General features: G+C 41.8%; 1 protein-coding gene across 1 annotated transcript in view; it reads left to right on the top strand.

Moving 5' to 3' along the window:
- Positions 1-12,239: 12,239 nt before the first annotated feature.
- LOC126106101 (ras-related protein Rab-32-like) overlaps positions 12,240-22,810 on the top strand; it is a 426,954-nt gene continuing 416,383 nt past the window's right edge. Inside the window, exon 1 of the mRNA XM_049912349.1 lies at positions 12,240-12,696. Coding sequence (XP_049768306.1) covers positions 12,240-12,696 — 457 coding nt within the window. The remainder of the gene's footprint in view (positions 12,697-22,810) is intronic.

Below are 22,810 nucleotides of genomic sequence, written 5' to 3'. Positions count from 1 at the left end.
TTAATCTGCCAGGAAGTTTCATATCAGCGCACACTCCGCTGCAGAGTGAAAATCTCATTCTGGAAACATCCCCCAGGCTGTGGCTAAGCCATGTCTCCGCTATATCCTTTCTTTCAGGAGTGCTAGTTCTGCAAGGTTCGCAGGAGAGCTTCTGTAAAGTTTGGATGGTAGGAGACGAGATACTGGCAGAAGTAAAGCTGTGAGTACCGGGCGTGAGTCGTGCTTCGGTAGCTCAGATGGTAGAGCACTTGCACGCGAAAGGCAAAGTTCCCGAGTTCGAGTCTCGGTCGGGCACACAGTTTTAATCTGCCAGGAAGTTTCATACCTTGTTATGTTTATAAAGCCTTTAATTTGGGCTGTTTTATGGTACGAGCCAGATTGGAACTAATATGATGTTGTTGTTGTGGTCTTCAGTCCAGAGACTGGTTTGATGCACCTCTCCATCCTACTTTATCCTGTGTAGCTTCTTCATCTCCAAGTATATACTGCAACCTACATCGTTCTGAATCTGATTAGTGTATCATCTCTTGGTCTCCCTCTACGATTTTTTCCCTCCACGCTGCCCTCCAATACTGAATTGGTGATCCCTTGATGCCTCAGAACATTTCCTACCAACCGACCCTTTACAGGTTGTGCCACAAATTCCTCTTCCCAATTCTATCCATTACCTCCTCATTTCTAACGTGATCTACCCATCTGATCTTCAGCATTATCCTGCAGCACCACGTTTCGAAAGCTTCTATTCTCTTCTTGTCTAAGCTATTTATCGTCCGTGTTTCGCTTCTATACATAACTGCACTCCATACAAATACTTTCAGAAAAGACTTTCTGACACTTAAATCTATACTCGATGTTAGCAAATTTCTCTTCTTCAGAAACGCTTTCCTTGCCATTGCCAGTCTATATTTTATATCCTCTACCATGTTATTTTGCTCCCCAAATAGGAAAACTCATCTACTGCTTAAAGTGTCTCATTTCCTAATCTAATTCCTTCAGCATCACATGATTTAATTTGACTACATTCCATTATCCTCGTTTTGCCTTTGTTGATGTTCATTTTATATCCTCCTTTCAAGACAATGTTCATTTCGTTCAACTGCTCTTCCAGGTCCTTTGCTGTCTCTATCAGAATTACAATGTCGTCAGCAAACCTCAGAGATCTTATTTCTTCTCCATGGATTTGAATTCCTACTCCGAATTTTTCTGTTTTTCCTTTTCTGCTTGCTCAGTATACAAATTGAATAACATAGGGGATAGCCCACAACCCTGTCTCACTCCCTTCTCAACCATTGCTTCTTTTATGTGCCCCTTGACTCTTACAACTGCCATTTGGATTCTGTAAAAATTGTAAGCAGCCTTTCACTCTCTGTATTTTACCCCTGCCACCTTCAGAATTTGAAAGAGAATATTCCAGTCGGCGAGGTCGAAAGCTTTCTCTAAGTCTACAAAAGCTAGAAATGTAGGTTTGCCTTTCCTTAACCTATCTTCTAAGATACGCCGTAGGGTCAGTATTGCCTCGCGTGTTCCAACAATTCTACGGAATCCGAACTGATCTTCCCCGAGATCGGCTTCTACCAGTTTTTCCATTCGTCTGTAAAGAATTCGTGTAAGTATTTTGCAGCCATGAGTTATTAAGTTGATAGCTCTGTAATTTTCACACCTATCAACACCTACTTTCTTTGGGATAGGGAATTATTACATCCTTCTTGAATTCTGATGATATTTCGCCTGTCTCATACATCCTGCTCACCAGATGGTAGACTTTTGTCAGGGCTGGCTCTCCCAAGGCTATCAGTAGTGCTAATAGAATGATGTCTACTCCTGGGGCCTTGTTTCGATTCAGGTCTTTCAGTGCTCCGTCAAACTCATCACGCAGTATCATATCTCCCATTTCATCTTGACCTACATCCTCTTCCAATCCCATAATATTGCTCTCAAGGACATCGCCCTTGTATAGACCCTCTATATACTCCTTCCATCTTTCTGCTTTCCCTTTTTAGCTCATAGTGAAATTGCGTGCGTATGGAATATCGATTCACTTATGTGACTGGATTTGTGATTTCCTGACAGGGAGGTCACAGTTCGTAGTAATTGACGGAGAGCCATCGAGTAAAACGGAAGTGATTTCTGGCGTTCCCCAAGGTAGTGTTATAGGCCCTTTCCTGTTCCTTACCTGTATAAACAATTTGAGAGACAATCTTAACAGCCATCTTCGGTTGTTTGCAGATGACGCTGTCGTTTATTGACTAATAAAGTCATCAGAAGAGCAAAACAACCTGCAAAACGATTTAGAAGAAATATCTGAATGGTGCGAAAAGTGGCAGTTGACCCTAACTAACGAAAAGTGTGAGGTCATCAACATGAGTGCTAAAAGGAACTCGTTAAACTTCGGTTACACGTTAAATGAGTCTAATCTGAAAGAAATTCAACTAAATACCTAGGTATTACAATTACAAACAACTTATGGGGAGCCGGAACAATCCATCTCCTCCATATTAATTTTAGCAAATAGAAGGAATTTTTATAAAACCATTGAACACATTGCTCTGAAATTTCGACTACATGTTCAGTGAATATTTCTCTACAAACTTATAATGCCATGTTAAGAAATATGTATTGGTTTTTGTATTGCAATTTTTTTTAACAGATGCTTAATTTTTTCTCTAAAAGTTTGCACTTTTTCTTCTATAACTCTTGAATTATACAATATTTTTTTACAATTTGTTATAAAAGTGATGGAAAAGAAGTAAACAATGTTGTGTATAAATTTTATTGATATACTGTTAGCAGTTTTTGAGAAAATGCTCCTCAAAGATGAAAATTTTAAAGTTACGGGAAATGGCTTCCAAAGTTTTTTAATACATTCCTGCCCCATATGACGGATTATCAGCATCCTCTTTTCTTTTTCAAGTGTTAGTTTCCTTTTCACTGGACTTTTCTTCCCTTTTGCTGCATGTTGTAGGCTTTTGTCTCTTCTTCCAGCACCTCTTAGTCTTTCTTCATCAATTAGACGTATTGTGGAAATGGTGTTGTGTCCTGGTTGGACACTTAAACGTTTCAGCACATCACATTTGATAATGTTTCCTTCATTGTATGTTGCCACTGCATCATACACTCCAAATTGCAATTTATTTATCTGTACAAACACTCTTTTGGGAATCCTAATCCAAATTAAATTATTTACACTTTCACTTGGATTTTGTGTTTTCCCATGTAAACACTTTTCCAATAAACTTAGGTGTGATAAATCTCTGAATATGGGCTTAATGACGTCAGTTACAGCATTTGGCAAGCTGTTTTTATGGGCATACTCCTTTCCTGATTGGTACTTACACCATGAGTCATCACCTGTGGGGCACATTTCATGTTGTGGGTGCTCATTTCTTGATGCAGTATAAAAAAATAATGCCCCATACTGCTCTTCTCATATGCTCAATGCTTCTCGTATTTTGCGTAATTGCACACCCACAATACCTCTGCAATCTGTCAATTGCTTCATCCGTCAATCTTCCTCTTCCTCCAAGGGTCTTACCATCACTAAGCTACTGGGATCCTAATGTCTGCTTTAGTTTGCACAAGCGAGCCCCCATGCACTTTTGCACATGTCCAATGCACTCCTGTTTTTTAATGTGGATTTCATTGCCATAAGGTATGAGTTCCTCTACAGATTTATATCCCTTAGAATCAGCATCTCCTAGATAGTTAGTGTATGGTACATTATACCACTCCTGTGATCTGGGAAAAATTGCTTTCACCCCCTCTACTTCCATCGCTCCACTCGTGCTGTGAAAATTTGCTTCACAACTTTCACTATGTTCGTCCTTGGTATTGCCCTTACATCTACAATGCTTTGAGAGAATAGCAACGTCAATTACTTTGCGACTGTCTCCACTGGTAGCTGACACAACTTCATTTAGAGATTTATGACCTCTACATTGCCATGATCTATCTAAGGCAACAGTTAAATCTCGACAATTGCCATTGTTTGTCACAGCTTCTTCAACTGCTTTCTTCATTGTTGTTTGAGCAATATCTTCAGCAGAAGATCCTCCAATTCATTATAAAACCCAAACTTGGTTGGTGGTTTTGGCCAGTTCATAATTCCACATAACATTGTCCCTGCAGCACTGCCCTTGCCTATGCAACGTAAGCCATACACTAGCCTAACATTTATCATACACCTTCTTTCCACTATTACCACTACGAGGAATACTGTTAGAATAAGAAAACGAAACTTCTGCAGCACATTTGTTACACTTCAATAACACATTATATATCAAACCAATGCGTGAAGTTATTTTCAATTCCAGTCCTTTTTCTTTGCAAACTTGGCATAATACGTTATGTTTCAAAATATTAGAGAGCAAGGAAATGTTAATTATTTCATTCACATCATTACTGTTACTTTCATAGTTTTCAAATTTTTCTTTGTTGTCACAAAGTTTCTTGCTGAAAGAAGTTCTATCACATTAATTTGGAGTAGTCGGTGAAGCAGTCTGAGCAGCATCCCCATTCGAAACAACAAAAGATTTCTTCTTCCACCCATTGTGCCTTTTCTGAGACACTCGATTGCTGAAACGGGACATATTGATATCCGCAAACAAAATACGTAAAACAGGTACGAGCAAAATTCGTCAAATATGCAAAACTGAACAGCTAAACAAGACAAAGCAAACTCCACAAGTCAACACACACGGTATAGCGTTTATGTTTACCGATATGGATAGTCACTTGTCACAGAGATAAAGCCATACAACGTTGGAAAACAAAACACTAATTCCGCAAAGATACCCTGCTTGCAGCGCCGTCAGAGGTGACACACCAAGTTACTACAACCGTTTACGTGGCGCGTCAACTTTGCAGCCATAAAAAACAAACTTAGAATTCACTTATTCGGAAAACACCAAATACAGTCCTGGAAATTGAAATAAGAACACCGTGAATTCATTGTCCCAAGAAGGGGAAACTTTATTGACACATTCCTGCGGTCAGATACATCACATGATCACACTGACAGAACCACAGGCACATAGACACAGGCAACAGAGCATGCACAATGTCGGCACTAGTACAGTGTATATCCACCTTTCGCAGCAATGCAGGCTGCTATTCTCCCATGGAGACTATCGTAGAGATGCTGGACGTAGTCCTGTGGAACGGCTTGCCATGCCATTTCCACCTGGCGCCTCAGTTGGACCAGCGTTCGTGCTGGACGTGCAGACCGCGTGAGACGACGCTTCATCCAGTCCCAAACATGCTCAATGGGGGACAGATCCGGAGATCTTGCTGGTCAGGGTAGTTGACTTACACCTTCTAGAGCACGTTGGGTGGCACGGGATACACGCGGACGTGCATTGTCCTGTTGGAACAGCAAGTTCCCTTGCCGGTCTAGGAATGGTAGAACGATGGGTTCGATGACGGTTTGGATGTACCGTGCACTATTCAGTTTCCCCTCGACGATCACCAGTGGTGTACGGCCAGTGTAGGAGATCGCTCCCCACACCATGATGCCGGGTGTTGGCCCTGTGTGCCTCGGTCGTATGCAGTCCTGATTGTGGTGTTCACCTGCACGGCGCCAAACACGCATACGACCATCATTGGCACCAAGGCAGAAGCGACTCTCATCGCTGAAGACGACACGTCTCCATTCGTCCCTCCATTCACGCCTGTCGCGACACCACTGGGGGCGGGCTGCACGATGTTGGGGCGTGAGCGAAAGACGGCCTAACGGTGTGCGGGACCGTAGCCCAGCTTCATGGAGACGGTTGCGAATGGTCCTCGCCGATACCCCAGGAGCAACAGTGTCCCTAATTTGCTGGGAAGTGGCGGTGCGGTCCCCTACGGCACTGCGTAGGATCCTACGGTCTTGGCGTGCATCCGTGCGTCGCTGCGGTCCGGTCCCAGGTCGACGGGCACGTGCACCTTCCGCCGACCACTGGCGACAACATCGATGTACTGTGGAGACCTCACGCCCCACGTGTTGAGCAATTCGGCGGTACGTCCACCCGGCTTCCCGCATGCCCACTATACGCCCTCGCTCAAAGTCCGTCAACTGCACATACGGTTCACGTCCACGCTGTCGCGGCATGCTACCAGTGTTAAAGACTGCGATGGAGCTCCGTATGCCACGGCAAACTGGCTGACACTGACGGCGGCGGTGCACAAATGCTGCGCAGCTAGCGCCATTCGACGGCCAACACCGCGGTTCCTGGTGTGTCCGCTGTGCCGTGCGTGTGATCATTGCTTGTACAGCCCTCTCGCAGTGTCCGGAGCAAGTATGGTGGGTCTGACACACCGGTGTCAATGTGTTCTTTTTTCCATTTCCAGGAGTGTAATTTTATAATGAAAAAAGCCAATGAAAGATAATTTTGTCATTTTCATCGTACTGGCTCTCCTTAAATTGGAAGGAACACATGGAAAATGTTGTGGGGAAGGCTAACCAAAGACTGCGTTTTATTGGCAGGACACTTAGAAAATGTAACAGACCTGCTAAGGAGACTGCCTGCACTACGCTTGTCCGTCCTCTTTAGAACACTGCTGCACGGTGTGGGATCCTGACCAGATAGGACTGACGAAGTACATCGAAAAAGTTCAAAGAAAGGCAACACGTTTTGTATTTTCGCGAAATATGGGAGAGAGTGTCACAGAAATGATACAGGATTTGGGCTGGAAATCATTAAAAGAAAGGCGTTTTTCGTTGCGACGGAATCTTCTCACGAAATTCCAATCACCAACTTTCTCCTCCGAATGCGAAAATATTTTGCTGACACCGACCTACGTTAGGGAGGAACGATCACCACGATAAAATAAGGGAAATCAGAGCTCGTGCGGAAAGTAATAGGTGTTCATTCTTTCCGCGCGCTATACGCGATTGGAATAATAGAGAATTGTGAAGATGGTTTGAGGAACCCTCTGCCAGGCACTTAAATGTGATTTGCAGAGTATCCATGTAGATGCAGATGCAGATGAACAGGTTTTCCATCTGAGCTCTTGATATTCATACAACCGGTTCTCTTTTCTCCAAAGGTCTCTTTAATTTTCCTGTGGGTAGTATCTACTGTATCTTACCCCTAGTTATATATGCCTCTACATCCTTACATCCCTGCTTAGCCATTTTGCACTTCCTGTCATTCCCATTTTTGAGACGTTTGTATTCCTTTTTGGATGTTTCATTTATTGCGTTTTTATATTTTCTCCTTTCATCAATTACATTATGTCTTCTGTTGCCCAAGGGTTTCTACTAGCCCTCGTCTTTTCACCTGCTTGATCCTCTGCTGCCTTCACTATTTCGTCTCTCAAAGCTAACCATTCTTCTTCTACTGTACTTCTTTCCCCCGTTCTTGTCAAACGTTTCCTAATGCTTTCTCTTAAACTCTCTACAATGTCTGGTTCTTTCAGTTTATCCAGGTCCCACTCCTTAAATTCGCAATTTTTTGCAGTTTCTTCAGTTTCAATCTACAGTTCATAACCAATAAATCGTGGTCACGACCACACGAACTGGACAACGGCAGCCATACTGGATCGATACCGGCCTCAGTCACAATGCGCTCCAGTTTCAGTAGTTGGCATCCCCTACAAGATGTCATACGTCAGGGAATTTTATCTCGCACGCAGATGCGTCTTGGAGGCGGCTACAGATCGGAATACGCCGGCTCGACGGATCTATGAAGCTCTCCTAGGCTGTCCATCAGCGCACAAACTGTAAACACGGATGCCAACTGTCGTCTGGAAGCAGGTATGGGCTAATACTCACAACCCATTCCTGCCGTCGGACATCAGTTCGTTGTGGTACCGAGTCGTCAGTTGGGGGTTGTTTTGGGGAAGGAGACCAGATAGCGAGGTCATCGGTCTCATCGGATTAGGGATGGGGAAGGAGGTCGGCCGTGACCTTTCAAAGGAACCATCCCGGCATTTGCCTGGAGCGGTTTAGGGAAATCACGGAAAACCTAAATCAGGATGGCCGGCGCGGGATTGAACCGTCGTCCTCCCGAATGCGAGTCCAGTGTGCTAACCACTGCGCCCCGAGTCGTCAGTAGCCGCTTTCCAACTGAGCAGCGTCTCGCCGACATTCACCTCAGCCAGACGAACGAGCGCAGCCAGTGTGGAGCTGCCGCTACGTGTGGGGAGCGTGGGAGTTGTGCCGATTGATGGTGGGGCTTATCAACCACACTGCACCTTCCTGTGTGACACCGATGTGGATTATCCTTCCTGACCTTAAACTGCACCCAAAAACGAAGTGCAGCGCCGTGACCTGGCTACTGGGAGACACTGCCTACGCCATTTTTGAGTTACAACTCAGTGACGCCGTGCAGTACATGGCCTACGTGTGGGAATGTCACCAAAGATTGCACCGTTCACCGCAGTACAGTGAACATTTTGCCAACACTTTATCGGTCGCGTTATTGTACGGATATCAGAGGGCACTTCACTTACAGTGAATAACTTTGCTACAAGTATCCCCTTTGTTTCTCTTTTCTAATTTGAGTTTTCCATTTTCTGTTAGTTTCTTACCTGATACGCTTATTTCAATCTTTGTTTACATTTCACAACTCATACTGATTTTTTTTAGAATTGTTACTAAAACCTCTCTCTGAACAACTTGTCACACATTTCAGTCGTATTTATTTCGATTATGTGTAATATTGACCAGTGTGACGTCGATACCATTTGTTACGTTATATATATAAAAATTACATATATGTATATATATTTTATATATATATTTTTTAATTTATCAGCATGAATTTTTCCTTTGTTAGAGCATTATTCTTTCTCTCTGGGATATTATCTTTTCGTATCACTTTTACTTACGTGCATAAGTAAATATGAGATGGGTTCTTGAAGGGCCGCTGTTATTCATGTACCAACTTTAGATTTTGAACGTGATGACTAAAGTATAGTTGCCGTTAACTGAATTGAATGTAATTTTGTTAATTTCTAATTACTGATTGCAAAGCAAGGCTCTAGAGAATTTCGATTGTTGCCGTGGAGCGGCCAAGATAAAACTTACTGAACTCTTGGAATCTGTATAATTTAAAAAATGAACTTTAACGTAAATTAATTATCTGTTGCAATTTAAAAAGGTTTTTACAACGAAATCTCTCGCATTTACAGTTACTGGTAACACTTAAAAATAAATTAATACTTCGGCGCGTAATGGCCGACCAGAGGCTGCATCGGAAGATGAGCTTCTCGCAGCGCAAATTACTGAAAAAATGCTTATTAAAAATAATTAGGCACTGCAAGCATTTGAGGTGACCACTATTACAAGGAAATTCAATTTGTGATAACAATAACAAGTTTATTGTATCAAAAATACTAATAACTTACATAAAATATGTGTAGCCGCTCAGTGGCTGCCTTCCGTATAGCGAAACAGAACAGTGAGTGTTCCATAAAGCACATCCTTCCTCCTCGGCCGTACAATCGCATCTCTTTCAATCCTTTTTTATTTTCATAGAAATTAAATAAAGATGCTACTCTTAAATTATCGCTGCATATCGGTTGTTTCAAGAACATTAACTATATCTTTTACACTAATTATATTCATAAAATACTTTAACTGCGGTTTACAACCGATAAAAATATCAATATTTATGTGATGTATCGTCACACCAGGTAAGTGGGAAAGAAGTGATTCTGTAATCTTCCTGTACAGAAAAAAGCAACTTATTACTTGTATGTGCTGTTTAATTTTCTTGTCCTGTAACTCGTCATCCACTACATTGTAGCAATCTGGAGGTATGTTTTTCTCACCCCCCCCCCCCTTTCAAAACTAGGATGTAGGAATCCGAAATAAATATTGCAGTATTGGATTGCACACAATTTCGCAATTTGCCAATTTGCCATACTAGTTGGATTGTGTTATGAAGAACAATATGATATGTTATATATGTTGGCTGTATTAAAAATTCCTTTTTTCTAAACATACATTATTTGTAATACAGTTTATTGTGTTAAAAATGACGTATCCAAAGAGTACCTTGTTCATCAGACTGATCAGTATGCATTGTCCAAAGTAGAAAAAAAATGGTTCAAATGGCTCTGAGCATTATGGGACTTCACATCTGAGGTCATCAGTCCCCTAGAACTTAGAACTACTTAAACCTAACCAACCTAAGGACATCACACACATCCATGCCCGAGGCAGGATTCGAACCTGGGGCCGTAGCAGCAGCGCGGTTCCGAACTGAACCGCCTAGAACCGCTCGGTCACAACGGCCGTCTGTCCAAAGAAGACTTTTTTTTCCTTTATTGAATTTCGATAGCCCCCGAAGGGGGCGGGCTGGCAGCAGCTTAGCATGCCGCTCTTCAGACTACAGACTTTGTTTTAAAAAAGGAGAAGATAATATATAATAAGAAACAGGCGACAAAATCGGAGACAAACGGTTACAAGGCGAAAAAATCGTGGAACTTAAAACAGATAACAAAGGGATGATGATGCTAATAAAATACATATGAAGCAGACAGGTAAAATAACAGACAGACAATTAAAAAAGCATGGCGACAGTCTGGTTTCTGTTCGCAAAAAGACATAAAATTCACACCCAATGACAGGATGGTTTCTGTTCGCAACATGGGAAAAGACAAGATTAGATTAGATTAGATTAATACTAGTTCCATGGATCATGAATATGATATTTCGTAATGATGTGGAACGAGTCAAATTTTCCAATACATGACATAATTAAGTTAATTTAACAACATAATTAAGTTAATATAACAACTTTTTTATTTTTTTTACTTTTTTCTTGTTTTTTCTTAATTTATATCTAAAAATTCCTCTATGGAGTAGAAATTCTTTTAATTTCTTCTTAAATACTTGTTGGTTATCTGTCAGACTTTTGATACTGTTTGGTAAGTGACCAAAGAATTTAGTGGCTGTATAATTCACCCCTTTCTGTGCCAAAGTTAGATTTAATCTTGAATAGTGAAGATCATCCTTTCTCCTAGTATTGCAGTTATGCACACTGCTATTACTTTTGAATTGGGTTTGGTTGTTAATAACAAATTTCATAAGAGAGTATATATACTGAGAAGATACTGTGAATATCCCTAGATTCTTAAATAAATGTCTGCAGGATGATCTTGGGTGGACTCCAGCTATTATTCTGATTACACGCTTTTGTGCAATAAATACTTTATTCCTCAGTGATGAATTACCCCAAAATATGAGGCCATATGCAAGCAATGAGTGAAAATAGGCGTAGTAAGCTAATTTACTAAGATGTTTAACACCAAAATTTGCAATGACCCTTATTGCATAAGTAGCTGAACTCAAACGTTTCAGCCGATCATCAATGTGTTTCTTCCAATTTAATCTCTCATCAATGGACACACCTAAAATTTTTGAATATTCTACCTTAGCTATATGCTTCTGATTAAGGTCTATATTTATTAATAGTGTCATACCATTTACTGTACAGAACTGTATGTGCTGCGTCTTATCAAAATTCAGTGAGAGTCCGTTTACAAGGAACCACTTAGTAATTTTCTGAAAGACATTATTGACAATTTCATCAGTTAATTCTTGTTTGTCAGGTGTGATTACTATACTTGCATCATCAGCAAAGAGAACTAACTTTACCTCTTGATGAATATAGAATGGCAAGTCACTAATATATATCAAGAACAACAAAGGACCCAAGACCGACCCTTGTGGAACCCCATTCTTGATAGTTCCCCAGTTTGAGGACTGTGCTGATTTTTGCATATTATGAGAACTGCTTATTTCAACTTTCTGCACTCTTCCAGTTAGGTACGAATTAAACCATTTGTGCACTGTCCCACTCATGCCACAATACTTGAGCTTGTCTAGCAGAATTTCATGATTTACACACTCAAAACGAAACAACACTGAACACTCACTGGAAACACTGTGCTAAAATACGACATACCACAGCCGAGAGCAGGTGGGGGGAGTAGACTTTTCCCCTCCATATTATTAGTTATACATGTGTAGTTGTTACATTTGAGGTTGATGTTTTTGTAGAAATGATAATAAAAAAAGTGTAACCCAACCTGAGGGAAGAGAGAGAAGAAAAAAAAAAGGAGTCCGCATCTGCCTCTTGAAATGTCTTAATATGATATACGAACTGAAAAGAAAGGAATAGGCATTCGATTGTAATTCCCGTGTACGCCACAGGGGGGCGTCGCCGGTCGGTGAACACGCGGTCGGCGACTCGCAGACACCGGCAGAAGCAGCGACGGTCGAGTCTGCTAACCCGCCGCCAGGTGTCATGGGCAACCTCTGTTCGGCCGGAGTGCATCACGCTTCTGGTACTTCGTCCGACTCGTCGCCAGGTGGCAGCACCGGCGCGACCGCCGCCGCTGCAGCGGGCAAGAGCGTCCAGTTCGCCGACGAGTGCGGTCGCGAACGGTTGGCTGGCGGCGATTGTGGTAGGGGCGAAGCGGCGGAGGAGGAGGAGGCCGGGGAGCTGTTGCTCAGCTACGAGACGCGGCGAGAGCGAAGACGCGCCCGGCGCAGCGAGCTGCTGTGGAAGCGCCGCTACCAGGCAAGGCGGGCCGTCGAATTGCAGCGAGGCGGGCGAACCGAGCGCGACCGTCCCGTCACCAGGGACGCCTTCTTGCCCCGCGGCGGAATGAAGTCCTCCTCCAGCAGTTCGTCCGACGGCTCCGCGCCCGTCACCCGAGAGCTGCTCTTCAAACTGCTCGTCATCGGTGACTACGGAGTCGGTGAGTCCGCCCGGCAATGTGTGTGTGTGTGTGTGTGTGTGTGTGTCTTGTGCATGATGCTCGCAAAGTGTGCGTTCTTCTCCCTGTAGCCTGTACACATTTTTTGCTGGAACAAATTTGCGACAGTTACACACGCACCAACTTCTCAGTCAACCGACCGATCTCTTCATCTACATGGATACTCTCCAAATCACATTTAAGTGCCTGGCAGAGGGTTCCTCAAACCATCTTCACAATTCTCTATTATTCCAATCGCGTATAGCGCGCGGAAGGAATGAACACCTATGTCTTTCCGTACGAGCTCTGATTTCCCTTATTTTATCGTGGTGATCGTTTCTCCCTATGTAGGTCGGTGTCAACAAAATATTTTCACATTCGGAGGAGAAAGTTTGTGATTGGAATTTCGTGAAAAGATTCCGTCGCAACGAAAAACGCCTTTCTTTTAACGATTTTCTGCCCAAATCCTGCATCATTTCTGTGACACTCTCTCCCATATTTCGCGAAAATACAAAACGTGTTGCCTTTCTTTGAACTTTTTCGATGTACTTCGTCAGTCCTATCTGGTAAGGATCCCACACCGCGCAGCAGTATTCTAAAAGAGGACAGAAAAGCGTAGTGTAGGAAGTCTCCTTAGTAGTACTGTTTTCTAAGTGTCCTGCCAATAAAACACAGTCTTTGGTTCGCCTTCCCCACAACATTTTCTATGTGTTCCTTCCAATTTAAGTTGTTCGTAATTGTCGTACCTAGGTATTTAGTTGAATACGCGGCTTTTAGATTAGACTGTAACCGAAGTTTTACGAGTTCCTTTTAGCACTCATGTGGATGACCTCACACTTTTCGTTATTTAGGGTCAACTGCCACTTTTCGCACCATTCAGATATTTTTTATAAATCGTTTTGAAGATGTTTTGCTCTTTTGATGACTTTATTAATCGATAAACAATAGCGTCATCTGCAAACAATCGAAGACGGCTGCTCAGATTGTCTCCCAAATCGTTTACATAGATAAGGTACAGCAAAGAGCCTATAATACTGCCTTGGGGAACGCCTGAAATCACATGTTTTACTCGATGACTTTCCGTCCATTACTACTAACTGTGACCTCTCTGACAGGAAATCACAAATCCATTCACATAACTGAGACGATATTCCATAAGCACGCAGTTTCAATACGAGCAGCTTGTGTGGTACAGTGTCAAAAGGCTTCCGCAAATCCAGAAATACGGAATCGATCTGAAATCCGTTATCAATAGCACTCATCACTTCATGCGAATAAAGAGCAAGTTGTGTTTCACAGGAACGATGTTTTCTAAACCCATGTTGACTGTGTGTCAATAGACAGTTTTCTTCGAGGTAATTCATAATGTTCGAACACAATATATGTTCTAAAATCCTGCTACATTTCGACGTTAAAGATAAGGGCCTGTAATTTAGCGGATAATTCATACCACCTTTCCTGAATATTGGCGTGACCTGTGCAACTTTCCAGTCTTTGGGTACGGATCTTTCGTCGAGCGAACGGTTGTATATGATTGTTAAGTATGGAGCTAATGCATCAGCATACTCGGAAAGGAACCTAATTGGTATACAGTCTGGACCAAACGACTTGTTTTTATTAAGTGATTTGAGTTGCTTCACTACTCCGAATCTATTTACTTCTACGTTACTCATGTTGACACCTGTTCTCGATTAGAATTCTGAAATATTTCCTTCTTCTTATACGGCGGCAGAAAAATAAAGATAGAAAAATTTAAAATCAGATATACTTCTACGAATATTAAACTTCAAAAGTTAAAGTTGCAATGAATGTTACGTGAATGTTAATTCATATCTTCCCAGATCACTCTTTTCTCACCTGTCCCAGGTGCGGTCTAACGGGTAGCTATGTTTAAATAACTTTCAAACTGCATTCACCAGTTTCAGTGTAACAGTTCGGTTTTTTATGTAAAAGGTTACATTAATACCACACACGAAATACATTCAAATAAATTTTAAAATTTGTTTTTACGAAAAAACTCATTTAAATAAAAAAAAACTCAACAAAAAGAACACATCACATGATAATGCTATGAAAACTCTCATACCTTGGACCCCATAATTTACATTTTGCTGTATTTTCATTGTACACGTCATAATAAAATACAAAACTCGCATTAAACATTCAAAAAATGAAAGTTACACTAGTAATTTTAAAGTGTTTAGTTTTCTTCTCAGAGGTTTTCTTTGCGCTCGCTCGAAATTTTTGAAGAGTAATCAAGCTACGTTGACTTCTTTAAACAATGACAAATATGACGTCTCTCTCTTCTGTTTTGGTTGGCTTGGGTTATTTGGGGGAGGAGACCAGACAGCGAGGTCATCGGGTTAGGGAAGGAAGTCGGCCGTGTCCTTTCCAAGGAACCATCCCGGCATTTGCCTGGAGCGATGTAGGGAAATCACGGTAAACCTAATAAGGATGATGGCCGGACACGGGATTGAACCGTCGTCCTCCCGAATGCGAGTCCAGTGTGCTAACCACTCCGCCACCTTGCTTGGTTTCTGTTTTGGGTCACAGGTCCAATCGTTCTACGACGACTTCTAGTCTTGCTTCTGCTACATTCAAAACACAGCGAATAGATACACGAAGTTTACGGACTATGTGATAGTAGTTGACTCGCGTTTATCTGTGGTATCAGCGAGTTTCAAGCTCCTTCAAAAAATTAAGGCGACTCACCTGAGTATCGTTTTTGTAGAAATTGGGAAGGACAAACGCATTCACCTCAAGAGGCAGTCCTAGGTTTTAGCTGTCTTTCCTTCCGTCAATTGGACTTAACGTGTAACCGCTTTTAACTCTTTTCCGTCTTAGTTCTACGGTTCTGCCATGGGCGCGTATGACCTTAATTGTTTTGGCGTCCTAAAACAAAACATTCACCCCACTTATGCCCAACATCCGGAAAAATGCCACTGTCCATCGTTAGAAGAGGCTTAGATGGCGAGCGGTATTTGTTTCAACTAAATATGTTTCTAGCAGAATCTGTAGCTAAAGATTGCCTCCACAATTCTGTCTTCAGCACTTTGATCAGTTATTTCATTCGAGGCTTTCAAAGGTGGCAAAACAAATTCGTCTTCACTTTCGCACTGTTGCTGTTATGAATTATCTGTCAATTATCTTTCAATTTCGTCGTCCCTATCTAATCCCACATACTTCGTAAACTGTCCTCAAACCATTTTAAAACTACACATTCACGTCACATTCAAGTAGCTACTCACAAAGGATACCACAGCAGCCTTCCAAACGTCCCCATCTCTTGATTCAGGGATCGAGACGTGGCTGCACCATCCGTTACAGCCATGCGGATAAGATGCCTGTCATCTCGACTGCTAGTGATAAGAGGCCGTTTGGATCCAGCACGGCGTTCCGTATTACCCTCCGGAACCCGCCGATTCCTTATTCTGCTAACAGTCATTGGATCTCGACCAACTCGAGCAGCAATGTCGCGATACGATAAACCGCGATCGCGATGGGCTACAATCCGACCTTTATCAAAATCGGAAACGTGATGGTACGCTTTCCTTCTCCTTACACTAGTCATCACAATAACGTTTCACCAGGCAACGCCGGTGAACTGCTGTTTGTGTATGAGAAATCGGTTGGAAACTTTCCTCATGTCAGCAGGTTTTAGGTGTCGCCACCGGCGTCAACCTCGTATGAATGCCCTGAAAAGCTATTCATTTGCAAATCACAGCATCTTCTTCCTGTCGGTTAAATTTCGCGTCTGTAGCACGTCATCTTCGTCGTGTAGCAATTTTAATTGCCAGTAGCGCATTATATACTCATTCCCCTCAAGAAGTCCTAAAAGTTATAAGTGGAATTTTCGAACATCCTGTATACAAATATTCCTGTCTCAGACGATATATTGGGTGACATTCAGAATAAAAAGACAGAAACTAAAAAACTAAACTCCTACCGCACAGTCCATGAAGGCCCAAATGTACCGACTGGCCGTCGTGTCATCCGCAGACCTCAGGCGTCACTGTATGCGGATATGGAGGGGCATGTGGTCAGCACACCGCTCTCCCCGCCGCATGTCAGTTTCCGAGACCGGAGCCGCTACTTCTCAGTCAAGTAGCTCCTCAGTTTGCCTCAGTTTGGCTGAGTGCACCCCAATTCCCAACAGCGCTCGGCAGACCGGATGGTCACCCATCCAAGTGCTAGCCCAGCCCGACAGCACTTAACTTCGGTGATCTGACAGGCCGTTGGCAGAATAAAAAGACATGGTCTTAAAAATTCTGTGTAAGGTCAGTGTTAGTGTGCTTTGATACGCCCTTTACTTTACGTAAGATATATTCAGTGCAGAAAAATTTCAAAGGTAGTTGGAGATATGTGTAACCCACATTTTCGAAACAAATAGTTCGGAGAGGGACGGTTTAAAATTTCTTTATGTAAATATTATGTATTATATGATTAAATCGGTACTGGAGTTAGTGTGTCTTCGTGGATGAAACACGGAAACGTTGCCTCATGGAGCAGGTACATTATGACCAAACCCATCCAACAAGTCTAATGTACAACGTAGTTGTCGGGTGATTGTGATTTTATGAAATTAATAATTAAGACATTATCTTCCTAAATTAAATTTTTCCTGACGTACTGATCCAAATTCTGTATAATGATTACCAATGTACAGAAGCATACCTATCCAGATAATGTTTCGCGGAGTAATTTGCACTTTTTCACTTCGCATACGAACTATCTGCTCATAGGAAGTTACAAGCCTTTTTTCGTAATCCATATTTTCCAATTTCCCGAAACCAACGAAAATAATTACTGGAGTAATACCTATAGCAACTTTTGAAACACCTAGTCAGTTTGATTACTTTATAATGTTCAAGGAAAAAAACGACGTAACTCACCATACAATCATTCAGCAACTATTTATCCCTGTCACAACATGAACTTTCCTTCCGCTCCTGACGTTTCGGAAATGTTAAAGTATAATTCAAGCCTTTGTCAGCAAGATTCTTGGAATATCAAACGGCGTAAGGTATACGGCCAGAATTGGTGTGAATCAAACAAATACATCAATGTAAGAAACACAGCATAGTTACAGAACTTGAACAGAAACATATACGCCAATAATCAATCTTTTTTCGGATACGATCGTGTGTTTATATCTTAACAGGTACGATTGCGAAAAGAGATTAAGTAATTGTGCAGCTCTTTCGTTGCAATAAAAGGATTACTGAACGATGGATCGGTCGCACCAGACCAAATGATTCAGCCTTACATCACCAGACCTGACTTGACATGTGTGATTATTTCTTGTGAGGTTCATAAAAGGCTGCTTATGTGCCTTCATTACCAACAATGAATGAAATGAGACATCGCATAACAGCTGCTGTGGAAGCTGTAACTAAGGACATGTTCGCTGCAGTGTGGTAACAATTTGAATACCACGTTGGCATATGCCGTGCATCTCAAGGGGGGAATACTGAACTCCTATGAAAAGGTATGAAAAAACTTTCTGAGTTTCCCGTTCATAAAAAACAAATTTCATTGTACATGTTTATTAGTTTCAGAAATATAGACGTGCAAAACCGGATTATTCTATTTGATACGCCCCGTATTGTGAAAGTATGTGAAACAAGCAGATGGCGTTACACGGAAAGAACTTACATGTTTCAAATCATATGATTGAATTTTACAGAAACAATTATATTCCTGTGTGTGGAACTGAAGCGTGTTCTCAGAGAACGGAAGTGGAGAGGAGCATCTTACGGTAGAGTGAACTGGACTCGTCACGTCTAAAGTGTGAAAGTAAAGACAAGAGTGTTGATGTTCAGGAGTTGAAGAGGGTATCCCTCTGCTCAGCAATAGAAGTCTGCACTTCTATTGGGTGTTTACGGGTTGTTGTTGTGGTCTTCAGTCCAGAGACTCTCCACGCTACTCTATTTCGTGCAAGCTTTATCTCCCGGTACCTTCTGCAACCTACATGCTTCTGAATCTGTTTAGTGTATTCTTCTCTTGGTCTCCCTCTACGCTGCCCTCCAATACTAAATTGGTGATCCCTTGATGCCTCAGAATATGCCCTACCAACTGATCCCTTCTTCTAGTCAAGTTGGGCCACAAATTTCTCTTCTCTCCTATTCAATACCTCCTTATTAGTTATGTGATCTACACATTCTTCTGTAGCACCACATTTCGAAAGCCTCTATTCTCTTCTTGTCCAAACTATTTATCGTCCACGTTTCACTTCTATGCGTGGATACACTCCATAAAGATACTTTCAGAGACGACTTCCTGACACTTAAATCTATACTCGATGTTAACAAATTTCTCTTCTTCAGAAACGCTTTCCTTGCCATTGCCAGTCTACATTTTATATCCTCTCTACTTCGACCATCATCAGTTATTTTGCTCCCCAAATAGCAAAATTCATTTACTACTTTAAGCGTCTCACTTCCTAATCTAATTCCCCCAGCATTACCCGATTTAATTCCACTACATTCCATTATCCGCGTTTTGCTTTTGTTGTTCATCTTATATCCTCCTTTCAAGACACTGTCCATTCCGTTCAGCTGCTCTTCCAGGTCCTTTGCTGTCTCTGACAGAATTACAATGTCATTGGCAACCTCAAAGTTTTTATTTCTTCTCCATGGATTTTAATTCCTACTCCGAATTTTTCTTTTTGTTTCCTTTACTGCTTGCTCAATATAGATTGAATAACATCGGGGAGAGGCTACAACCCTGTCTCACTCCCTTCCCAACCACTGCTCCCCTTTCATGCCCCTCGACTCTGATAACTGCCATCTGGTTTCTGTACAAATTGTAAGTAGCCTTTCGCTCCCTGTATTTTAGGGTAGGTAGCAAAATAGAACGTCAAATCCTGAGACGGGCCCTCGGTTCGCCTGTGTCACGATTCGGCGTACCCAGGAGCAGCTCCGTCGATGCCAGCGGAGCTGTGGGCGAAACGCCAGGAACGGTGAAGTTTCGCAAACCACTACCAAACAACCTGAATGATTCACACCCGACAGTGAAAGCATTCATTCTTATAGGGATGTTTCGCAGAGATGGAGAGTGGAAGGAATTAAGGGATTGTGGAAGGGGAGCACTATGTTCTCCCCCTTTGAATAGTTTAAGTACGCATTGTTTTGCTGGAAAATGTAGGCTTGTGGAGGGAATTGTCTTTCCTGGAGAAATTGTTTCAGGGATGGCGTTTTCTGGAATATGTCGTTGGAAGGTGGCGTGTATTGGAGCACATGGTTGAGAATGTTTTTTTTTTTTTTTTTTTTAATTAAGAGATTGGCGTTTACTAGTGATTTTTGGTTGACGGGCTGGTGTTTTCCGGAGAACGTGAGCGCATAGCTGGTGTCTGCTGGCTAATTTTTGTGGGTAGATATTTCCAGCAGGGAAAAAATGTGAAGGTTGTGTGATTTTTAAAAGAACTTTACTACAGAAGAAGCTGCATTTCATAACTAGAGAAACTAGGGAAGAATGTTTTTGATTAATAATATATTTGAAAACATCAATGTTCCTGCCCCGGAAAAGAGATAAGACAGTATTTATAAACATTCTTGGCTTGATATCCTGCTATCTCTGTGCAGCTGCGAATATTAATAACACGATTATAAACATGAAACCAGTCTCACATCGTTCAGCTTGCATTTCGCTGGCAGAGTCTGCTGTTCGATTTTTGCCGTAATAAATTATATAACAAGGGACTGTTTTGCCATTGCAATGTCTTGAATGTATTGCACTTTGTACTGTAATGTTGGCATATAGATTTAAGAGATTACAAATAAGGCGTGTTTTGTATCTGTTTCGGAGGCATATGTAGCCATGTTGACTTTTGAAAACGATAGTGCAGCGGTAGCATAATAATGAAGTCCATCTAGTGCTTAATCGCGGGACCTTATAGAGAATTTTTAGCGCTTTCTTATCTCTTGCTTCTACGTTACCACGTCAGTGTTTTATCTTCGATGCTCAAAGATAAACACGATTATATTTATCTCACGAACGTCACAAAATCTAAGTCAATTTACTACCTTTTCGCATATGAGCCGAACGTTCCGGGTTTGGTTGACAACACCTCAAAAACTGGCGCCATAAATTTTACGGCTTTAGTTTGGGCCTAGCTTATTTTGCCCAGACTCCTCAGGTAATTAGTTTCATGTCACATGGGTCATTTTGCACGATAGATTGTAATGCTATGGAACGAGTCATTTTGCATTCACATCGCATATTTGTACACATGATTACATTCTAAACATTTTTTCTTTTTTTTTTCGAAAAAGAAATAAAGATAAACAGATGTCGTGAGTGAAGTCTTCCCCAAGACCTTTTACACACTGCAGTAATAGAAATACTTCTACGGAATAGGGGAGTTGTCAAGGAGAAACTTTTAGTTTGTTTTCAAATTTTATTTTGCTGTCTGACATTTTATATGAACGATAAAAAAATTTTGTTGCAGCTTGTGCGCTCCTTTTTGTGCTGAAGATAACGTTAATGTGGAGTAATGTCATTTTTCCTGCTGGAATTGTAATTATGTACATAATTGTCCCTTTTGAACTGTTGTGGATATTGACAACAAACTTCATGAGGGAATAAATGTACTGTGAAAAAGTATTCTAAATGCCCAAGTCCCTTAAAGATGCCTGCAGCATGATGGTCGGTAAACAACACATACTATTCCTACAGGACGTTAGCCCCAGAATATTATTCCATATGACATTGTTCAACGAAAATATGCAAAATATATCAACTTACAGATTTCTTTCTCCTCAAGACTTACAATGATTCTAAATGTAAATGTGACTGAACTAAGTTGTTTTAAGAGATTCAAAATGTGCTTTTTCCAATTTAAATTCTCATCAGTATGTACACCTAAGAATTTTGAGGTTTCCGACCTATTTATTGATTCCTCGCTAGTATTACACTTAACATTAGTGTAGTACCCTTAGAATTTGCAGAACTGTATATGTTGTCTTTTTTAAAATGGAGAGTGACACCATTCGCAGAAAACCAGTCAATGATACTTTTAAGAACTTTGTTTAGCAATTCTTCTGTTTTTGTCTGTATGTTTGGACTGAATAAGATACTGGTCAAGAAGCAGGAGTATTTCTGTGTAAAGACGACTTGTATAATTCCGTAGGCTTCTGTGGCCAGAGTCTACAGACAAAAGTTTCCTGGTAGTTGTGCCACGTCGCATTGTAAAAATACTATTACTGGTGATATCAGAGTTTCGGCCACTGTAACCGTGGCCGAAACGTTGGATTTCACGAGTATTACTTCCCCATAATGTGACGTGGCACTAATCCAGAAAGCATGTGTGTCAAAGGTCTTTGTAAATTGTTTTCCAATCATTATTTTAATAACAATGTTTTCGGAACGAAGAGCGTCCGTCCACATAAGGTGGACGCGGGAATGGGACTTTGTAATTATATGGAAACGGAATCGTTGTTTCTACACTGAGGTGCCAAAGAAACTGGTACAGGCATGAGTATTCAAAAACAGAGATACGTAAACAGGCAGGATACGGTGCTGCGTTCGGCAACGCCTATATAAGACAACAAGTGTCTGGAGCACTTGCTAGATCGGTTACTGCTGCTACAGTCGCCGATAATCAAGATTTAAGTGGGTTTGAAGTGGTGGTTGTAACGGAACATACACTCCTGGAAATTGAAATAAGAACACCGTGAATTCATTGTCCCAGGAAGGGGAAACTATATTGACACATTCCTGGGGTCAGATACATCACATGATCACACTGACAGAACCACAGGCACATAGACACAGGCAACAGAGCATGCACAATGTCGGCACTAGTACAGTGTATATCCACCGTTCGCAGCAATGCAGGCTGCTATTTTCCCATGGAGACGATCGTAGAGATGCTGGATGTAGTCCTGTGGAACGGCTTGCCATGCCATTTCCACCTGGCGCCTCAGTTGGACCAGCGTTCGTGCTGGACGTGCAGACCGCGTGAGACGACGCTTCATCCAGTCCCAAACATGCTCAATGGGGGACAGATCCGGAGATCTTGCTGGCCAGGATAGTTGACTTACACCTTCTAGAGCACGTTGGGTGGCACGGGATACATGCGGACGTGCATTGTCCTGTTGGAACAGCAAGTTCCCTT

Source organism: Schistocerca cancellata, chromosome 10, assembly GCF_023864275.1.
Source record: "Schistocerca cancellata isolate TAMUIC-IGC-003103 chromosome 10, iqSchCanc2.1, whole genome shotgun sequence".
Classification (NCBI taxonomy): domain Eukaryota; kingdom Metazoa; phylum Arthropoda; class Insecta; order Orthoptera; family Acrididae; genus Schistocerca; species Schistocerca cancellata.
Note: the sequence above shows the minus strand (reverse complement) of the source record. Positions and strands in the feature narration are given on the sequence as shown.